At 37.2% G+C, this 21,122-nt stretch overlaps 1 protein-coding gene across 1 annotated transcript in view; it reads right to left on the bottom strand.

Annotated features, from left to right (window-relative positions):
* Window positions 1-15,403: 15,403 nt before the first annotated feature.
* NDUFS4 (NADH:ubiquinone oxidoreductase subunit S4) overlaps window positions 15,404-21,122 on the bottom strand; it is a 53,029-nt gene continuing 47,310 nt past the window's right edge. Inside the window, exons 4-5 of the mRNA XM_059833431.1 lie at window positions 19,950-20,023; window positions 15,404-15,606 (exon numbers count right to left, since the gene is read on the bottom strand). Of these exons, the coding sequence (XP_059689414.1) occupies window positions 15,503-15,606; window positions 19,950-20,023 (178 nt within the window). The 3' untranslated portion in view covers window positions 15,404-15,502. The remainder of the gene's footprint in view (window positions 15,607-19,949; window positions 20,024-21,122) is intronic.

Here is a 21,122-nt window from a genome sequence, read left to right as displayed (position 1 = left end):
TTCCTGTGCAAGGACCAGTAGTTTCCTCTTCACTGGAACACCCTAAGAAACAGCATATTTTGGCAAAAAATAGCCACTGCATTTCAGTTAAAAAAAATATTTCAGATTTGTGTGCATATATACTTCATCATGCATTTATTTTTCATTATTTTTCAAAGTGTTCAGTGTCAGTATAATGAAACAAAGTTTACTACCTTACATCTGTCATAAGCAACCACTTAATTTCTTGACACATTTTTTTGAAAACATGGACACAGAAAACAAAAGTGTTGCTAATACCATTTGATTGATCAGTAGTTTCCAAACCCACTTCAATGCCAGAACAGAATGGAACTTCTTGTGGCCATAGCCAAGTTTCCGCTCCTCACAGACTTCCCTCTCCCCTGCCCTTATCCAAGGTAGAATATATATGTATATCTTACCTGGCATCTTCCTCTGTAAAAAAACTACTGCTAGTCATTACACTGCAATGTATTTAAAGAAGTTGTTCCTAAAAGCTGTTTTAGTAAAACAACTGTCTAATTAAAATAGCTATGTGCTACATAGTAACCTATTCAGTATATCACTGTTGTCAGTTTTTGAGAACCAGCAAGTTCAAAGGATAAATTTTGCCACAGAACTTTGGAATTTCAAGTTAAAGCTCATATTCTGTTTGGCAGCCTGACAAAAGTGAATTTTGCTTGGATTCAGATTAAAATTTGATGAAAATTGACTTTGCTTACATTTTTTCCTTCTTTTAGAAAAAACTGATATTGTTACTGTCATGGAGGAAGCTAAAGTCTTGATCCACTGGAAACAGGCAGTTTGATGATTTAACTGAGTTGTTAATATTAATTTCATCCAAACCTATTTAGTTATGGTGTTATTCTCAGCTCTAAGGTTAGGTTATATTTCCTTTAGCTGAATGATCAAGGGAATATGCTTTCAATGAAAGTTTACACTTTTTATAATAAACAGTTCTTTCTTCAGTCTTTAAATAAGGAACAGAATAGTAAAGCTATCAAAGGAATATCTTAACATATTGCCTTTCCTAAACAATTTGGGCTTACCAAATCAGCATTTGTTTCAACAGTTGCAATCCTGATACAGATTGACCACTGTCACATTGCAGTCTGCAGTCTTGATGAATAACTTCCCTTTCTCCTTCATCTATCTTATTTGTGACTACACACAAATAATCATCAGATTAGCAAGCTGTGTTGCAAATGGAAGGTAAATACTAGTAGTCCAATCACCACCATGGGCACTGTTGTTCTAGTAAGAAAACAACTCCCATTTGTTATTTGTTGATTATATTCAGCTGACTTCTTCCCTGTTTTGAAGTTTATAAGACAAAGTTTGTAGACAGATTATAACATTTTTAGGCCAACTGATGATAGAATTTTCCTCGAAAAAACTACCAAATCAACAAAGTAAGTGCAAATGGAGATCTATCCTCAGTACTTTTAATGCTCTAAGATAAATTAAGATAAATGTTTTAAGATAAATTTCTTATTTTTGTAATTAGTCTAATCTAGGTCCATGGAAATGTCTTCCATATTGAAATAAAATTGCTAAAAACCAAAGCATTTCAGTGCCATCAGAAGGCAGTTAAAAACCAGCGGTTTCATCAATTCCATGTTTGATTGCAACTTGTTAATAAGTTAGAAGTTATTTCCTTGAAAACAACAACAAAAATCACAACAGTAATTTCTTTTTCCCAATGCTTATCTGAAAATTTTCAGTGTCTCTATTCAATAGATTGATCAGACTGGTATTCCGAACTCCTTACAACCCAAGTTCAGAATCTGATTTGTAAGTCACTGCCAACTTTCAGACATTTTCCACTTCTGAGAAAATTCTTAGGCTGTGATGTTTCATACTTACAGTATCAAATGGTGGTTTGGGTTAACTGCACTTTGTGGCAGAAACATGTTTCTTCCACTTCCAGAGCATCATCAGCTCTAATAGTAACAAACCAATTTCTGTTCCCATTCTGAATAATGTTTTGGCTTTGCATTGGGCATGATTTACAGATGAAAGGAAACTGGCTGAATAGAAACCTTCAGGTAAGCCTTCCCTTTTGTCTTCATGCTGAAACCTACTTTGAATATAGGAAGAAGCTCATTCTTTATGTATGACCCTGCAAAACAAAAAATGTTTTATAGATACATTTATCTTCTAACATTGCCTGGAGACAAAGCTATAGAGAAAACTCTCATCAAAAGAAAAAAGTGCCAGTGGCTAAAATTGTGTACGCTCAACTTGGTAATGCTTGTCTTGCTGTCTAGTAGACTAGATGGTCTTAATAATATTGAAAACAACTATACTCTGCTATGAGATTATTAGTGCTCTGAAAGGGAATGGCATCCAAAGCTCTTAACACTTGTTTTACAGAAAGAGCAATTTAACACAGCAAAGTCTACTAAAATGATTTGGGAAATGGCAAGCCATTGGCATGAGAGTAAAGACAGAGTTTGATGTGTTTAGTTTAGTAATCAAAGGTGAAAAAGGAATCTGATTTGGTATTTTAATTCAGAAAGCACTTACCAGAGAGGGCATATGGGCCAAATAAGTGGAAAGGTGTATGAACTGGTTATAAATAAATAAAACTAGTCTGGAAATAAGAACAGAAAAATCAGAATTTCAGAGATCAGCCATTCTAGACTGGTCTTTGAAATGCAGTAAGGACCACAAGGAATATAATGTTTCATGCTAGCAACTCACAAGTTTGTGAGTGGGATTTGATGACAGGATAGAAGTGATCCTGCTGTTGAAAATTAAAACTTTTGATTTGTATCTTTGGGTGGTTAACTTCTTGTATCTGTAACAGAGGCTTGAAAGGAGACTGCATTTCCCTGTATCTTTTTTGCACTGTATTTTAAATACTTTAATCCTGCCAGCTGTTTACCTGCAGGCAGAGAGATTTACATTTGCCCTCAGTGCATAATTTGGCTTTTGGAGAATGAAGATAGGCAGGGTTACTTTCTTTTGAAGCATCAGACAATGACCACAGAAAGTGATGGGCTATTGGGGCAGAATTTACTGGTATTTTTGTGATGTTGAAAAAAACCTTTCCTGCCTCTGCTCAATTGTTTAGGAAGACCCCAATTGTCAGGTCTGGAGTCACATGGATTCCTCTCCCCAAATTCAGTGTTGACAGAGTCTGCTAACAGTCTTTTCTGTTTTCAGCCTTTCTGCATGGTGTTAGGCAGTGCTTACTTTCTAGGATCCCACAGGCATGTTCTCTTCACAAATGCCCTGCTGTTGCTAAGGCCATGGTTGGGACATCGGTGACATGTTTAATTTTTCCTGTTTCAGTCTTGCATATTATCCTCCGTGATGATTTTTTGTCTTTATACTGGATGTTTCGGGTTAGTTATAGAGCGACACGAACTTTTTTACAAGGTTTTGAGGTTTCATGGGTAAGTGCATGGTTGCATACTTAGGGCAATCAGAGCAGATATTTTTGTAGACAGCCATGGAGTATCTATTCATGGTTGGCCATGATTGATTCCAGGTCCCTCCAAAGACCTATGTTTCTTAGTATTTAAGTTAACCAAATAGTTGTTGAACCTCTGCACCTGTGACTAGTTGGAACTAAAGAACATTAAACATAGGGAACTGGTCCATATGTCCTTTACCTGAATATACTGAGAACATGCAGTGGAGACATGAGGTTTTTTTTTTTTAATGTAGGCACTCCTATGCTTATGTAGTGAAACCTCCTAGGTCTGTTTCACTGGTTCATCAGCTAGAAGAGTAAGTTCGTTCTAGCTTCTGGGGATGCAGGAATATAATAGTCACTTCATCTAGATTTCCATTGTAACTCCATCATGTAGGCAGGTTGGCAACATAGCGGGATTTGGTCTTTGGATAGTGATGCTGAAGATCTGATGTTACAGTCATAGCCTTCTATGCCAGACAGCATAAAAACCATCTTTGCAACTTACCTGTCGTTATATTTTGGTACCATGCCGAAAGCAGCTTGAAAGATTGGACAACCTACAGTAGGGACCTTGCTCAGCTTTGTAAGATGTCCCTTGCCACCTCCTATCCTCAGTCTTGACACTTGGAGACTATAGGCCACTTTATTTATTGCTTCCAGGTGTAAAAAGTCTAACTCTAGTTCTACAAGTAAATTTACGACAAGAGAGCTATTTTTTGGAGGAAGAACAGTAACTCCTACTAACCCAGCTCATGCTACATGTTCATCTGCACCTTGATGGTGCTGCTGTGCACAGAGCAACAGGAAACCCTGTTCCTCCTAGAACATAAGAAATTCTGGCTAGGGCTAAAAGTGCTTTTCCAACGTATTACGAATTCTCTGTTAAACATACTGACTGACCAGAACAGATCTGTTATTCAAGAAAGGATCAGTCTTGGAAAACCACCATGAACCACCCTACTGGAGCTAATATGACATCCATTCACTGAGCAGAATTGTGAAGAATCCTTAAAAGAAAAAGTACCTATGTATCCTTATTTGTTATTGAGTGAGTAGCATCTATTTGGAATTACAGCTCAGCTGTGGATCAAATGGGATGGGACATAGAGAGAATACCCAGTGCTGGTTAACAGTCTGCAGACATCAAACCAGTTGGATGCCCTTAGGGAAACATTTGAACTTAAGCTTATTTGATTAAGCAGCATTTCAATCTTTATTTAGCTAGATGGTAAGCATCCCTTCCTATCACTGGATTAGCATTTGCAAGGTACCAACAATGAAATACATAAACACTTACTCAAAGGAGCCAAACTGTTGCTTCTACGGTTGCTGTTTTATAAAATCTATTTGTGCAGTAAATCTTCACCTGTTGTACATATGCCATACATGCAGAGTCAGAATACTTAATTCTGAGCTGTTAGATGGTCTTCAGTGGAGTCCCAGATATTTCCCTCACTTAGTAAGTCTGTTAAAAGTTTTATAATAGCAGAGTACTGAATACATGTGTACAGCACAATGAACAGTTAATTTGTGGAAATAATTCAAAGGCGAGAGAAAAGGTATCATGTATTTTACTCTTGGACATGACTTCAGTGGCAGGAGGTAATTGCTTAGTGTCTGACTGAAGATTAAAGTACCACTTTATCAAAATAAGCATACAACCCAGACTTGTCCCGCAGGGAGCAGTGTTTCATAAATGCATAAACAGGTGGCATAGCGCATACTCCAAAGATGGGAATATTTCCAAAAGAAGTTGCAGAAGCTTTTATGTAGTAAATCTTTATCTGATTGGGGAGAAGGTTCTCATATAGCTATCTCTTAATATAGAGTAGTTGAGTTAGCAATCCATATGGATTCATTTTTGGAGAAAATCTGCAGCATTGCTTGCAAAACGGTTTGTTCTTTTACTCTTTCAACAAAGCCAGTCACCTCAATCAAGTTGTGAATGTTTTGGTAAGATGGAAGTCATCGAAAAGTGTTTGACATATACAGTACCTGAAGACTTTTTTTATAGTAATTAAGTGGTTGACATGGAAAGCTACAACTATTTTGAGGAGAAATTTTGCTTGGGGATTAAGGTAAGGTGGACTTCTATTAGTTCTCAAGAAGCAGAATTAAAATGCTCATAAAAAGTCCTATGTTCACACAAAGATAATCTAAGAAACAAAATTAATGAATCAAAAAACAGGTCCCCATTCATTTCACCTATGGTGCTAGAAAGGAAGGGCTCAATAACTGCAGAGCAGACACATAGCAATTTTTCTGAGACTATTACAAGCTGGATGGATTGCTGCTAAGTTAAGTACAAAGAAACCTTGATACTTGATCAGACTCCCCAGGTCCCAGAGAAACAAAAGGAGAGCTTATTTGGATGAACATAAGATTGCAAATTTTTTTATCAGCATCACTGCAGGTGAAGGTTGTGAGAACAGCCTTATATACACTTTAACAGGATGCTTCCACCAGACATGCTAGAATGTTTCAGTCTGTTAACCAGGATGCCAGGCCAGAAATTCTTGCATATAATAAAGGCAAAATCTGGCTTCATGAGAAATGGACGCGCCCAATGGCACATGACTAAGTATTCTCAGATTCAAGCTTACTACTGCCCAGGGATTTCTCTAAAATTGAAGCGAGTTTTACCAATTCCTGTTGATGCTCTCAAATGCAAAGTCTGCAAATTCTATTCTACAAGACAGCATTAGAAATTATAGTTCTTTTTCATTCTAAGCCAAAATTTGGCAGAGATTTGAGAGGCAGCATATTCTATCTGTGATCTGGCAAAGAAGATACCCTAAATTAACTAGAAGTGGGTGGGGAAATATTATCCCTGAGGATCTTGCCTAGAAATAAAACCTGGAGCTTTTGAAGTTCCTTGCAAAGAAAAATAGAAACAAGCAACAGAGAAATAAACTAGAGCAAATAACAGTCACAGCAGCTACCTAGGAGACATAAGATCCAGACTGAAGTTCTCACTCCAATCAGACATCAGGGCCTGGGCCATTTACACATGAGATGAGTATCTACAGTCCTTGGTTCAGTCACTTCTTTGGAGCAGTCCTATTTTGTGCAGATAACTGGGTATTATTTGGGTCAGCAAAAAGGAGAGGAATTAGCCTAACTGTTAGGGAATTCACCTGGGACATAGCAGCAGCAGCAGGTGCCAGTCCCTTGACTGTGCTTTCCCAGACACTGTTCCTTCCTGCTATTGGCTACTCTCATGCAAGTTCAGTGGGTTTGATCTGAAGTTATGCCTGGCTGCAAATTATTTCAAAACTAATGTTTACTTAAGCCAGAATTTTCCCACAAACCACAATGATTCAACAACTCAACATTTCCCAGTATTACTTAGGTTTTTTTACAAAGTATTTCCAAGCTGCCAAGATTCAGGGAACTTTTTACGTTGCCGACAACTCAAACAGCAGGACTCTAACAGGTTAAAAATTCAAAATGAATCCTAAAAATAAAATATTTTTGAGCTAGCCTAGTACTAGATTAATGATGTGCCACAGATAAAAAGAGTTAAGCACCTAGACACGACTAGTAATTCTAATCACAAATGAGACAGTTGGCTACACTCTGCCATTTTATGCCCTCAGGAGATGGTGAAGGTCATTTAAGTGCACAGATGTGGGATGCTCAGACTACTGGCCAAAAAAGAAATTCCAAACTCCAGAAAAAATAGCACCAGAATGGAGCACACATAACCACATCACTCAAAGACTGACTGTGAATCTTTAAGGCAATGCCTATGGAAAAGAATAAAAGGCTCAACAGGCGCCAGTTAAGAACTGAATTTTTGTTTCTGTGACACCATTTGTTTTCTATTACAGATATTTGCGTCTTAGGTTAACATTCCTCTGAGATAAGACTCCGTACCTGATAACATTCATCCCCAAGGCCAGGCCACGAATCTTATGTCCCTGGCACCATACAACTATTTCTGTCTGGAATCCAAAATACTCCCAAGAACCACATCACTTTGCGTTTAAGTTTTTTGTATAGACACCTGGTCAGAAAAATTGTCCGGGAAGAGAAAAATGAATCGTGATCCTGGAAAGAGACCCTGAGCACATATGAAAGACCATATGGTAATGATCAAAGTTCAGGAAAAACAAAAAGCTGCCTTCCACCTGCAAAACAGAATTGTCTGAAGATAGCGAAATGGGAATGCTTTGAAGATAAGCCATCATGTAATGTGGGAAAAGGAGGCAAGAAGCGAAACCTGGTATTGAGACAATTTCCTAAGGTGCACTCTGTGATTGGTGAGTGGGGGAGCCAGGTGCTGATTATTTTCTACCCTGTTCTAACATGCAGAAGTCAGCCCAAGTAGTCCTAATTGTATTTGTTACCTGCTCTTCCTCATAACCTACCTTCCAGTGGATAGAAAGCAGGCAGAGGAGGAACTGAAAATTATGTCAGCTCTTTCTTTCAAAATATTTCAGGTAGTAAGTCATCTGACCTTCCTGAAATGGGATTCCTATATTGTCTTCCAAGGTCTTCTCCTGGATCTCTTCAGGAAGATAAAGGCTTAAGTTCAAACACGGGCTCTGCAATTTCTCTCCAGTGCTTCTTAGTCTGAAATCCGAAGGTAGGCACTGATGGGAAGTGAGGATGCTATTTTTGAGGTCACATCAAGAGAAGTGAGTATACCTAACTCTCTCCACTCCTCCACTGCACTCACTGGTAGCATCTATGCCTCCTTCAGAAAGTATATTGAATCTTGAGACACAGGCAGGGCTTCCATACTAAACCAAACTACTAGTGTGGAGGGAAAAAAAAAAAGCAGAAAAGGCATTTCTTGGCCATTCTTTGTAGCAGAGGTGGATCCTTCAGCCACCATTTTTAAAGGAGGCAGAAAAAAAACCTGAAGGAACTTGAGATAATACAACAAAATAAAAATTTGCATGTAATTCAATCTTAAGCTGTGCGAAGCAAGGAGATTCAGAGATATAAATTCAACAGTTTCAACATCCCTCAGTTAGATAGTATTTTACTGATCAGAAATTAACTATCTCTCAGACATGAAGAGTGGTATTGAACTTCAGATATTTACAGTAGAGATGGTGGTAGCTTAACTAGTCTCTGTTTATAGTAATATAAGTGGTTATAAGAACATAAAGGTAGTTACGCTGGCTTCATCTAGCCCAGGTCCTGTTTCTGATGGGGAGTGAATGCAGACAGCCGTCTAGCTCTGTAGGGATGCCTGCTGAGTCACATACCTTCGAGTATTCTCACAGCCTCCAGCCATTTGTGCTTTAGGGACGTCTATGCTGGAGGTGGCTTCTATGTGTTTAATAACCTTAATGATACATTTTTTCCCAATAACTTTAGTCTCTCTTTTGAGACATGAACATTTAGCATTCACATCACACCCGTGGCAACAGACAAAAAGGTATTTCCAAAGCTCAGTGCATCTCTCCTCTTCAGATATCCACACTAGCTAAATGAATCAAAATCCACCAGCTATCAAAGGAATTCTGTTTTATGTATAGCTGCAAAGAGCAGTTGCAAACTAAGGATCGTGAAAGTGAAAATTCACAAAAACTTACTTAGTTGAAGTGGTAAAATATTCAGTAGTTTCTTTTACAGTGCCTCAATGAAGCTTCTTCATTTGTTATAAATGAGATTTTGTGTCTCTTCTAGGCTATACTTTAGGATGTTGACTGGTAAAGGAACTTTGCTATCAGTAGCCCAATAATAAACTGGAAATCTGTCTTGCCAGAGAGAGAGAAAAAAATGCACTATCAGAAAACTAAAACTTGAATGATCCATGCAATAGATCAATGAGTAAGACAGTCTGCAATGTAAAGGGCACTACAACTGCAGCATTTCCCCAGCCATGAGTATCACTCAAAAATATTTTCTCAAGCACTGTGCAGACATCCCAAGTGCAGCAATAAAAGTGGTCAGGTGGGGGAAAGGGGAAGAAAGCAAAAATAAATTTCATTTCTGAGCAGCTTTGTAATTTTGACAAAACACCTATTTGGGAACAACATCAGATCATATGTAAACCAAAACAGTGAAACATCCAAGAATTGATCAGAAAAGGCTCTGTAACAAGCAGAGAATTTATTAGGCACTGGTTGTTATAAGCGGTATGTTCTGGTTTTAAATTAACAGTATTTCTCAGTTTGATGTTTTACCTCCCTTAGCCGGTTAAGGCAGAAGGCAGCAGTGACAGGTTTGCATTCTATTAGAAAAATCATCTCAGTAGACTGACTACAACTTTGCATACATATTCCTGTAACAGACAACCAAGGCATGCTAGAAGACAACTACTTTACTTGACAGACATGCTAAGAATTTTCTCATCTTCTCTACCTAATACAGAGTAATTAAAATATCTTCCAGTATTTATAGGCACAATACCAAAATAAAACAGTTTTCTTCACTTCTTCTACCTTAGTGATACCTTTTCAAGAACAATTGTACTTATTTATCATGCCAAGCCATTGTTTTACCAGGATGTTTTAGGAGGGTAAACTGTACATATAATATGAAAATATTTAATCTTCATTTAAATATTTCTGCAATCTTGGACAATAATTTTGAATCTGTGGAATTTAGCCACACATAGGTATCTGAGTATGATACCCTCTTTTAAAAAATCTGATGATCACTGAAGATCATGATGGTCAGTAGTACCTCTCCACCAGCTTTGACGTGGAAATTGTTTGTGGTCATTTCTTCAGTCTAAAGAATGTATTTAATTAATCACAAAACATTGACAAACACAATAGCATGAAATGTTTGAACACCATACTGGCAGATAGTACTAAGAACAGCCATTCTGTGCCAGATCAGAGTATTCACCGGACCAAACCCAGCTTTGGCAGTGGCTAATAGTGACTTCCAACGAACAAACATAAAAACAGGGATACTCCAAGGATACCCTTTCCCAGCTGTCTGCAGCCTTCAGCTCTGGGATTTTTCTAAACAGGGTACTACTTTATGTTTAATGCAAACTTTTATTGCATGCATTTCTTTTGTTGAATTTGAGCTAGTGTAAAGTTAGTTTTAGTAGTCAAAAAGTTGACAATGAACTTCAGAATCTTCTATGTGAAAATTTACTCATTTATTTTTAAGCTGCATCCTCATGAGTTTGTTGTTCTGCCTCTGTATGAAAAACAGTGAATAATTATATACTAGTCTCTGCACTTATGATTTGAGAGGGTACTACCATACTCATCCTCAGTTCTCTCTCCTGTAGACTGAAAAGCTAATTCCACCCTACAGATTTGCTCCTCAAACAAAAGATACTTATGTCTTTTAAGTATGCTGTTGCCTCTCTCTGTAACTTGGTAAGAAGACATTTTTTGAAAGCCCTCTGTAAATCCAAATGGACTAATTGAATCACCTTGCCCCCTATCCACCAACTCCCCTGAAGAACATGAAAGTGAATTACATCTAAAATAGACAAACTGACGCATCATTTTTATATCACAGCAGTATTTATAGATACTTATTTTGAGAGGGGGGGGAAAAAAACCCAAAACCCAATAAACCAAAAAACCAAACCCTGTCACCTGTATTCAGGTAGAGAGAGTTTTAAGCAAAATGTTTAAGCCACAGATCATAGTTACACAGTTTCAAATCTGAATTCCTTCAGGACTCTCACAAGACTACTATGTGACCTTTGTATTTATTCTAATTAACTTGTCCAAAAACGTTTTCATTCACATTTTCTGTGCAGGAAGGGTTGGCTCAACACAGGGACCTTTCTACCTTCTCTCATGACGAACGTGCACGTGAGGAATCAGTATTTTAAATCCAACTGAAATCTACATTTTAATACCATTTCAAAATAATTTGCCTTTTTTGTTCTATTAAGTTGCTGTAAGCACATTTATTTCAGCAATCTTGAGATGTTGGTGATATACTTCAGCACTAATCAAGTAAGAATTAAAAATAAACCCCTCTCAGAATGTAGGAATAAGAACAAGGACTTAGCAAAGCAAGCTGCCTTACCAGACATACCATACTTACTATACAACCATTTAAAATTATTTTTTTAAGTTATTTCAGGTTTTTTCATTTGCACTTTTTTCTTCTTGGAGTAACAAAATATGTTGGCATGCCCAGTAACCAAACATAAGGTCAGATAACTGTATTGCTGGCAAAACCAAACTACACAAGTTCCTGGTGTGAAATTACAAGCAAAAGCTAAAATTAGTCCAAATTAGCTTCTCCTTTTCTACCACATTTCAAAACTTTGCAGGTAAGGGTAATTAAATTTTCCATTTCACAGTATCACTTAATAGTCTGATTTGTTTTAAATTATCCATCAAACTGCACAGTTAAGGAATACACTGCTAGAAATCTGAAACTGTGCTTTTAGCTTCCTGACAGTCTTTACGTTCCATTACAACATCATGATTTTGAGAGTTGCAGGGCCTTTGTTATAATAAAAAAAATGTTCGTTAGAATTATGAATGCTGCCAATCTCAAAATAACTTGGTATCCTGCAAATAGTATTTTATCACACCAGAACTACGCAAAATATATCAAAGTATTTGCAGGTACGCACCCACATTTTGTAGGAAGTCCTATACTGCAAAGTAGATATTGTTATCTGTAATCAGCAATAGAATGGGGAACATTTACTTCCAGCATTTCAATTTGGCTTAGGGAAAAGAAATGCCATAAAATACAAAGATTAGGACCATTCTGAGAATTCAGAAGACAGCTAAACAGGGTTGGTTTTAGTTTTGTTTTTCTGTGGCTCATCACTGAATTAACGTAAATAGGGATACATTCAACAGAACAGAATTCATTGCAAGGAATTGGAGAAAAAGTGGCAGGAAGGGGGAAATGCAAACATGGGGTAAAAATAAAAAAAAGGGGGTTTATTAGTAAAAAATTTTCATCAAAACATTCTTGGTTTTAAACAGAAATTACAGTACTGGAGTGGCCAACCTTTCAAAAACTCAAGCATGATATTTTTCATGTGGTCAAGAGACATTAAAGAAAAAAAAATACGTGTGCCATATACCTTGTAGAGCTGATGGAAGTAGTAGCATATGGGAGGAAAAAGATTATGATGTTCTTAAAAGAAGGAACTTTCACCCAGACTTGACAGGAATAATCCAAATCTTACTGTGATACGTAGCTGGCTGAGACAGCAATGACAGATAATAAGCCTTCTTCAGAAAACTGGTGCCACTATGGACTAATTTGCTGGAACTGGTCAGACTTTGTCCAGGAGCAGAGTTCTGCCTCCAGAACTTCACACAATGTTATCTACACAAGTCCAAGTGTAAACTACTTCCTATCAGCCCCTGTTAATTTTTTGCATAAGACTTTCCACAGTAATGGAAGCTACAAAACTGCAAAGACAGGCTTTCCTCTCAAATCTACACAGCTCAATGAAAGAATGTAAATATAACATCCTCTGCAATGCTGGCATGCAATTGTCCTGTAATTCTTTAATAATCTTTTGATTGTTACTGCCATGTAAGGTGGTAAGACACCTCAGATGCATGCAAATCCCACTGGGTAAAGAATGTGTTCTATTTCTGTGGGAGTTTTAAACTTTTTCTTTCCCCATTAATGATTTTGATACTTCCACAGGTTTGAAGTATTACTGCCATGAAAAGCTTTCATTAGTTGGATGCAGCACAGCTACATCTACCACCAAGATGCATCTCTAATCTCACTCAGTGTTTGTACTAGCCTTGAATCCTCAAAATCTCTTTAGATTTCCATTTTCAGATCAACGGTTTCGGATATTAAAAAAACTAATTATGGTAGTTTACCTGTTGTGCCTTTTGTTTTGACATATTCCAGATTTGGGAGCAATTCTACCGGTCATAACACACTGAAGAGTAGATAGAACCTGGAGGTCACCAGTGAAACACTTCTGAAGGTACTTAACTAAAGACTGTCAGATCATCTTGTACAATTTCAGTTCCAGCCTAGTGCTGTAGGATTCCGATAAGTTAATGAAAGGGTAATGAACTTTAGTATCTAGCAGATTTTTTGATCTCTAAAATATAATCCTGTTGGCCCTGGTCCTCTGCAAGCTCTTGCATTCAGTTTCACTTCTAGGGTTTGAAGGCTATAGTGATGATAATGAACTCTCTTCCATTGTCAGCATGCTCATTCTTAAGAAGCCATCCAACAGGAGAAAAAAAAATCCAAGTCCTAGGAAAGTGATCAGAGGAGAAGAAGGTCTGGGCTCAAACATGACTTAAAGACTTCAAGGTGGGATGCACAGTACTGAATCACAATGAACATATGCATTAAAAAAAAGAAAGAGCTTTCTTCCTCGGGAAGGGGACTTACTTAATTCTCCTTTGAATATTTCCATTATCTTAGCAGGAGAAACAAACAAACAAAAAAGATACTGTGCTTTATGTGAAACTGATTCTAGTTACAAGAAGCAGAGATTAACATACAGCAATTCATATGTTAGGTGTCCAAAGATAATGTTAGGTATCTAACATTTATCAGTCATTCCCCTAGACTACATAATTTCAAAAACCAAGCTGTGCATCTGCTGCATTAGATATCCAAACACATTTCAATTTTAATGTTGGCAATCTTAGAAAGCTTGAAGCCCATTAAATTAAGATCTTGCTGCTCTTCACTTGTAAAAGACAGACTGAAAAAAAAAAAAACAAAACAACGAATGGCTTTTCTTATTACTGTCTCCTTAGCAAGATCAGCATATTAAGCTTAGCTGGAATACAAAGAGATGCAGTAGATTCTGCACTGTTACGATTCCAGTTTGGTGCACTTTGGCATTCCTGAAGGACTTTAGGCTCCACTGCACAATGCAGCGTTCAAAATTCAATAGGAAGATGAATTGGAATAACAGTTCTTGTCTGTGATAGGAAAATAGTGACATCAGCCAACTGGTTGATTACACTGAAACTGGGTCAAAAAACAATGCTTTAAACAAATGTTAGCCAGCATATAGGGCAGCTGGTTACAACAAGAATATAATCAAGTCTGGGCAACACAAGGTAGTTTTATGTCTTCTTTTAGCTAGAATTCAGTGCACAGCACTTACACCACTCTTTAGATCTATGTGGAGAAAGCTGTCTCAACTGTTTCTTTTGTGACAGTTGGGATAACACTCTTGGTTGCATATGAAAAAGGTGCACCCTCCCCCAAATTTTAATAGTTTTCACTGATCATGTGTTGATATATCAATTTGTTAAGTAAAAGGTACAGGAAAAGTGAATAAATCAAAAGCCATAGATAGGTAACCAAGGATTTGAAACATAATATAGTGCATTATTAAAAATGATAATTTAATGTCATGTAAGACAAACTGAGTTTAGGCCATCACCACATCTCTTGTTAGGCAACAGGAAACCTCAATGCAGATAAACATGTAACAAGCAATAAAAAAAATAGAACTATAATTATATAATTAGTGTATGCTGATGCTGTGTGACACACCCGACACTCTTCTGACTTAATTTGTGAATATTTAACTGGCTTAGTTTCACTTTTGAAGAACATCACAGAGAAACAACTGCAATCTCAATCTTTTGGACTAAACCTCCCCCACCTCCAACACAAAAAACAGTGCTTTCTATTCCAGTCATGAATGCTTCTGGAATAATGACAATATTAATTTGGGCAGAAAGGAGGTTATATAATACACATTTATACAGAACAGTCTAAGTTATACTCAAATGGTAAGTTTTATACATCATACCTTGCTCTTCAATTGACAAACTTCTGTCATATAGAAAGAAAAAAACCCCATCTTCTAGTGAGAGAATTTGTATATGCAAGGCTGATAAGTTTAAACAAGACAGTGAATATAAAATTACCATCAAAGACAAACCATAATCTTTAAAGTTGCAGCTGATTTCAAACATCCCTTTTGATAGATTCCTAGTACAGTAATTTTTTAGAAGTATGAACACTCCAAATCTCCTCTATTTATAGGGAAGTTTGTAACAGGTTCAATTGGAGACATCAAAAACATTTTAAATAGACATCACAAGATGCATCTGTAGTTTAAAGGTCAAATTTATTAGGAGATTAAGAGATGTATTATACATGGGCTATAAATATAGCACAGCTGACTATTCACAGACAGCCAATGCCAACCTATTTTGTAGACACCCTTGTTCTTTTGTTCCAAGAAAAGTTTGCACCGTAAGACTTGGATTTAGGTTTTGGAACCTTCTTCTCTTCAACGTCATAGCTCCAGCCTGGAGGTTACAGGGGAAATGGTGGGGGGAGACAAGAAAAAAGAGAATTCTAAATATTCTCAGCATACAATACAGAGCAAATGCAACTTAAACCTTTTAACTTTAATATCTTTTTCTCCACGTAGGCATCCTCCTGCTTACTCCTTTGTAGCTGGCAGCAGAGAATACTGAAAAGCCATGGATGTGCCATATGCCCATTCTCTCAGTTGGTAACACTTCACCACACTACGTACCTCCATTTTCTTTACTCCTGCAAAAATCTTGACAGTCATCAGCGAAAAGCTCAACAGGGAACACTGACTATCCTGCAAGTTCATGGCTCCACAACTCCATAGCATCACAGAAGCACTAAGGCTCTGTCTATGCTGGGACAGGAAATGAAAATAAAGATAAGGGAATGTGGAAAATAATAGCATACAGAAGTTTAATCCCAAAGGTTGGGAGAGAATGGAGACCTTGGAAAGCTAGAGGAAAAAAGAACGGTGGGAGGACCAAAGAAAGGAAGAGCAATGAAAAAACTTCAGCATTAGAAAGGAGTTTAAAACTTAACATTTTTCTAAGAACATAAAAAAATTAGGAGTAAAAGAAAAGAGAATGAAGTGATAGAAGACAAGTAAATTATGTGATAGTTAAGCAAGAGAAATGCTAAAAAATGTCAGAAAAGAGGAGGTGGAGACATTAGTGTTTATGTAAATCAAAATGCAAATTGGTTGCAGCCTCCAGGTGCCTGGAAAGTTGCCAGGGCAGCACTCAGTATTCCAAAGTTTGGTCTCTTTAGCTGCAACATTTCACTCAAAGTTGATATACTTGAGTTGAAGCTATATGTGGTTAAGTATGCAGTTTTAACTGATACGAACAAAAGATACTTTTCTTCCTTAGTTTTAAAACAAAAAGTGGAAAGTCCTAAAAGGTTTAACATATAACTGCATTTTTACATTTAAGATGTTCACAGAAAATACTCAAGATATATCTACACATCAAAACATGTTTTCTAAGATACACAAGTTCTCATGTTACTGTCCCTCAATTTTGTGTATTCAAAAATGTCACACAAACATTTTCTTCATGCTTACTAGGCTGACCCAATGTTAATTTCCAAGTTAACTACTCTCCGTAAGAAATACTGGAACGGAGGTTTTAAAAACTTATTCTTTCCGCCTGTGAGAGCACTGGCTTTTGCCTCCTGTTCTGATTAAAAATATAAGCTTGAGTAAACAGCCAGAACTAGATCCAGAGACAGACTTCAGTGTTGCAACATTCAACATTGCAACACCTAACTTTGAGGAACCTGGCTGCTGGAATGGAATCTACAGCCCCAAATTATTGCTTCACCTTTTTATATGCTAGATAGAGAGGAGCCGAATGCCTCCAAAAGAGATTCACAACTACCAGCACAATGACTTGGGCTGCCATAGCTATCCAAAATTCACAGTTAGTTACATCTAACTTTGGATTGCAAGAGGCCACCATATGTGATAAGGTTTCACACCCTGGAACAGTCTCCTTGAGTTAGGTACCTTCAGTTGTTCACAACCGAGAGCAGTGATCACTTTTATAAACATACCACAATGGTGGGGGAGGTTATTCTTGCCCAGAACCCTGCCATACAAGCCAAGTGGATAGAAAGCAGATTTCATTGTCTCTGGAAGAACACCCTCCTCACCTGACTAAAGGTTATTGTGGAGCAGAAAAACTCTCCATCCTTTTTACTAAAGCTGTATGTCTTCAAACAACTGCCTCAGTGATTTCATTTCATCCAGTTACAAGTGCTTCCTCCTTGCCTCAACATCAGACCATCCTCAGCTGTCATATTTTGGACAGAGATCTCTCCCATTACTGTATTCAGTGCTGTTATTCCTACATTAGAAAACACATCAGATGGGGCAGGCAGAAAGATAGCTTGCCTCAGGTTCCTGAAGTTCTTAGGTGACAAAGAACTCTTAGTTTTCCCAACTGTATCAAAACACCTGCAATATCTAGGATTTGCAGAAATTAAACTTGAGGTTCTTAAGGAATTTTGTACAGGAAAACTTGGGTGGTTCATATGGGAAGGACAGAGAGATAAATATTTGTGCTGCTAGACTTAAACATGTTTGAATAACACCTCAGTTTAGAAGCTAAGTTCCATTGTAAATGTGTGCCTAAGTTTCTCATTTCTTTCTAAAAGCAGAACTAAATATTGTAAAATTTGTATTTCTAGCTACATCTGATACTGAGGCTATTACTACAGAAAATATTATGCACATATCATACGCATAAAACTAAGCCACCTTAAATAAAAGTGGAATAATAATTTAGGCAAGCCAGTATCCACAGAAAAGTTTGGTACATCGCAATTATGGTAAGGGTGCAAGCTAAGTGAATATTGAACTAATAATATTAATAGTAAATCCCAGCCTCAGTTTAGTTGGTAGAATTTCTTTGTAGTTTTCTCACACAATGGAGATTCATTACTAATTCAGTGAAGGCATAAAGTTTCTACACTGAACAAGTCAAGTATTTTACTTGAAACTTCATTTTGAAAGGACAAAATATAGCATGTCCAAAGAGATGACGTTAGTAGCTCATTAATGTAGTGATACATACGCCAGGATTCAGTTTTTTTCTCTTACAGGTTGAATTTCCCAAGAAATAGAAATAGCATGAACAATACAGAAGCATAAGTAAAGCAATACCACATTCTCCCAAATTTCGTATTTGTTCATAAAACATTACAGAATACTATTAAAAATGCACAGTAATTGGTATATCCAATGCAAATATGATGATCCTATTAACTTCTTAGTGAATCCAATTTCTTTTTCAATAAAATTAAGACTATTAAGTTAAAAAAAAGATCAATTCAAAGAGCAATAGAGGAATTGGCCTTTACCATTAAAAAGTGCAAATAAATTGCACATTAAATGGTTTAGCTTCTTAATTGTACAAGTTAATGGACTTATTCTGATTTCTGGGTGTACAACATGAGCCATCTAAAAACTCTGCACAATATGGTCTGACCAAGAAACTTTACTATCTGTTTACTCCAGACTAAATACAGTTGAAAGCTGTACACCACAGGGAAGACTTCTGAAGAAGCTTACACTCCATGTGCATTATTCCTGGCTTTAAGTCAGTGCAATTAATCTTCGTCACATCCATGAGCATTAAGCATCATGCCTAGCTCTTTAAGGAAAATAAAACTGATTCAAAAAAACCTAAAAAATGCAGTGAAAAATTCATACCAACACATAAAAGGACTGCTGAATATTCAAAAGACTGAGATTATGGATACTGCTTGTGGTACCATAATTCTGTGAGAAAATACAAGCCTAAATAACCAAGTAAGTTTACAGATACAGTCCTTCTGATACATCATTAGCATTAAAAATATTAAGTAATGATACTGGCTTTTCTACTATCTTTTTCTCTGATATGAACCATCATCATGTGTGTTTAGACTTTAGTATTGTGCTTGGGAAGAGTTAGGTATAACTCCTTCAATCCACAACTTCATCAATGGGAGCACCAGAGAGGTAGGTGCTGATCTCCTCTCTCTGGTGACCAGCAACAGGACACGAGGAAATGGAATGAAGCTACATCAGAGGCAGTTCAGACTGGATGTTAGGAAAAGGTTCTTCACCAAGAGGGTAGTAGGTCACTGGAACAGGCTCCTGAGGGAAGTGGTCACAGCACCAAGCCTGTCAGAGTTCAAGGAGCATCTGGACAACGCTCTTAGTCACATGATTTAGTTTTAGGTAGTCCTGCAAGGAGCAGGGAGTTGGACTTGATGATCCTTACAGGTCCCTTCCAACTTGAGATATTGTATGATTCTACGATAAATCCCTTCTGCAACATGCCAAAACTGAAGTCCAACATGCTTACTTGGTAGCCACTTAATTTTAGTTTTTCTTTTTGTCAAACATTCACAAGGGTTCTGACAGCCTTTCCTTAACTACAATTCAGATGCTCACGCCAAGCTTTCAGGCAAAAATCCCACTGCCACGTAGATGGGACCCCCAGCCTGGGATACTCTTAAAGTATTAATATTAGTTTTCCTCAAAGACCTGAGCAAGGCTCAGTTCTCATTCCAAACAGAGATACTTGCAAAAGCATTGAAATAGTCATGCTAAGAGGCTGGAACACTTTTCCAGAAAGTGGAAGGCCTAGATTAAATGCCTTCAGCACCCATGGAAACATTCCCCCACATTTTCCTCCTCCTCAAGTAGTGCACTAATGGTCTACCAATTTTGTGGAACACAGGGAAAGTACGTTATCCTGTACTTCTACTATTGTTAATACTTTGAGATCAAAATTGTCTATAGAAAGCTGAATCACTCATACCCAATATGTACAATACCTACCATTTTTTTCAGCAAAGGCAATGGCATCTTCTTTAGTAGAGAAAGTAAGAACCATGTTGGATAAAGGATCAGCTCTGTAAGAAATCAGATGGCAAATTTTAAGCACATTTGAAATATAAAACAATTATATCTGTATCTCAAATGCTAGTCAAATGCTGTATTACACAACTTTTTGTAGTATACCACCTCACAAGCCATTCAAAATCCCTTTATTTTTAATTATCTCCAGGATTAACATTTACTTTCTGCAGAGTATTGTTTCACTCTCGCAGTCTGTTAAACTTCTCTCCCAGCTCTTTGCAGAAATTAATGTTTTTAGTTTTTTATTAGACAAATATGCCTAATCACCTCCTGAGGTTATAATAAATGCTCTGCAATAATCTTTTTAAATTTTAAAGCTGTTTACTCCCTCTCTTTTTGGAGGATCAGGAGGCTTAAGGTAATAATTTCAAGGAGACCAGGAGCCTGCAGAGCAGCTAGGGGAAGAATAACTTTATGCAGAAAAGAGCAGAATATTGAAGGGAGCAGAGCAGGAATTAATCAGAGACTGAAAAGTACGCAAAAAACCTCAAGAGTTCAGCTTTGGCTGAGGTCACATGACCTCCACAAATTATTCCAGCATAGCAAGCAGATCTCAGGCCACCACTGAAAATGAAGGTCAGAAATGCAAACTGCTAGCTAACTAAATACACAGTGGTTAGTTTCAGATTATCAGCTATTTCTCAACTGTGTTTCTGAAAGGAATCAAACAGCAAAAAGCTTTTTGAAAGAAACTGAAATCTACGTTAAAAAAAAAAACCTGCCTTATTTGTTGCTATAAAAGCTCAATTTAAGAACAATGACAAAGGATGAAAAAAAAAAGTGTTCTAAAAACTAATCTACAAAACTTTTAGGAAAATAAGATACCAGTTGTAGCAGCACAATGATTAGATAATGCTTCCCTGAGACAACATTGCACATGAGCCTGGGAGACAACCAGGAAGACAAGACCAAATTGCAACAAACTATTGAAGAAGCTGCCTCTCAACTGTTCTCTCTTTGAAGCTAGAAGGGTAAATGAAGAGAAAAAGCAACCAAAGATACATTGAATTCTCTACAATAAAGGACAAAGCCTGTGACTGGTGGAGGGGGAGGGGAAGAGGGGGAATCTAGCTTCCAGCAAAGACAACAATG

This window comes from Gavia stellata, chromosome Z, assembly GCF_030936135.1.
Source record: "Gavia stellata isolate bGavSte3 chromosome Z, bGavSte3.hap2, whole genome shotgun sequence".
Taxonomy (NCBI): domain Eukaryota; kingdom Metazoa; phylum Chordata; class Aves; order Gaviiformes; family Gaviidae; genus Gavia; species Gavia stellata.
Note: the sequence above shows the minus strand (reverse complement) of the source record. Positions and strands in the feature narration are given on the sequence as shown.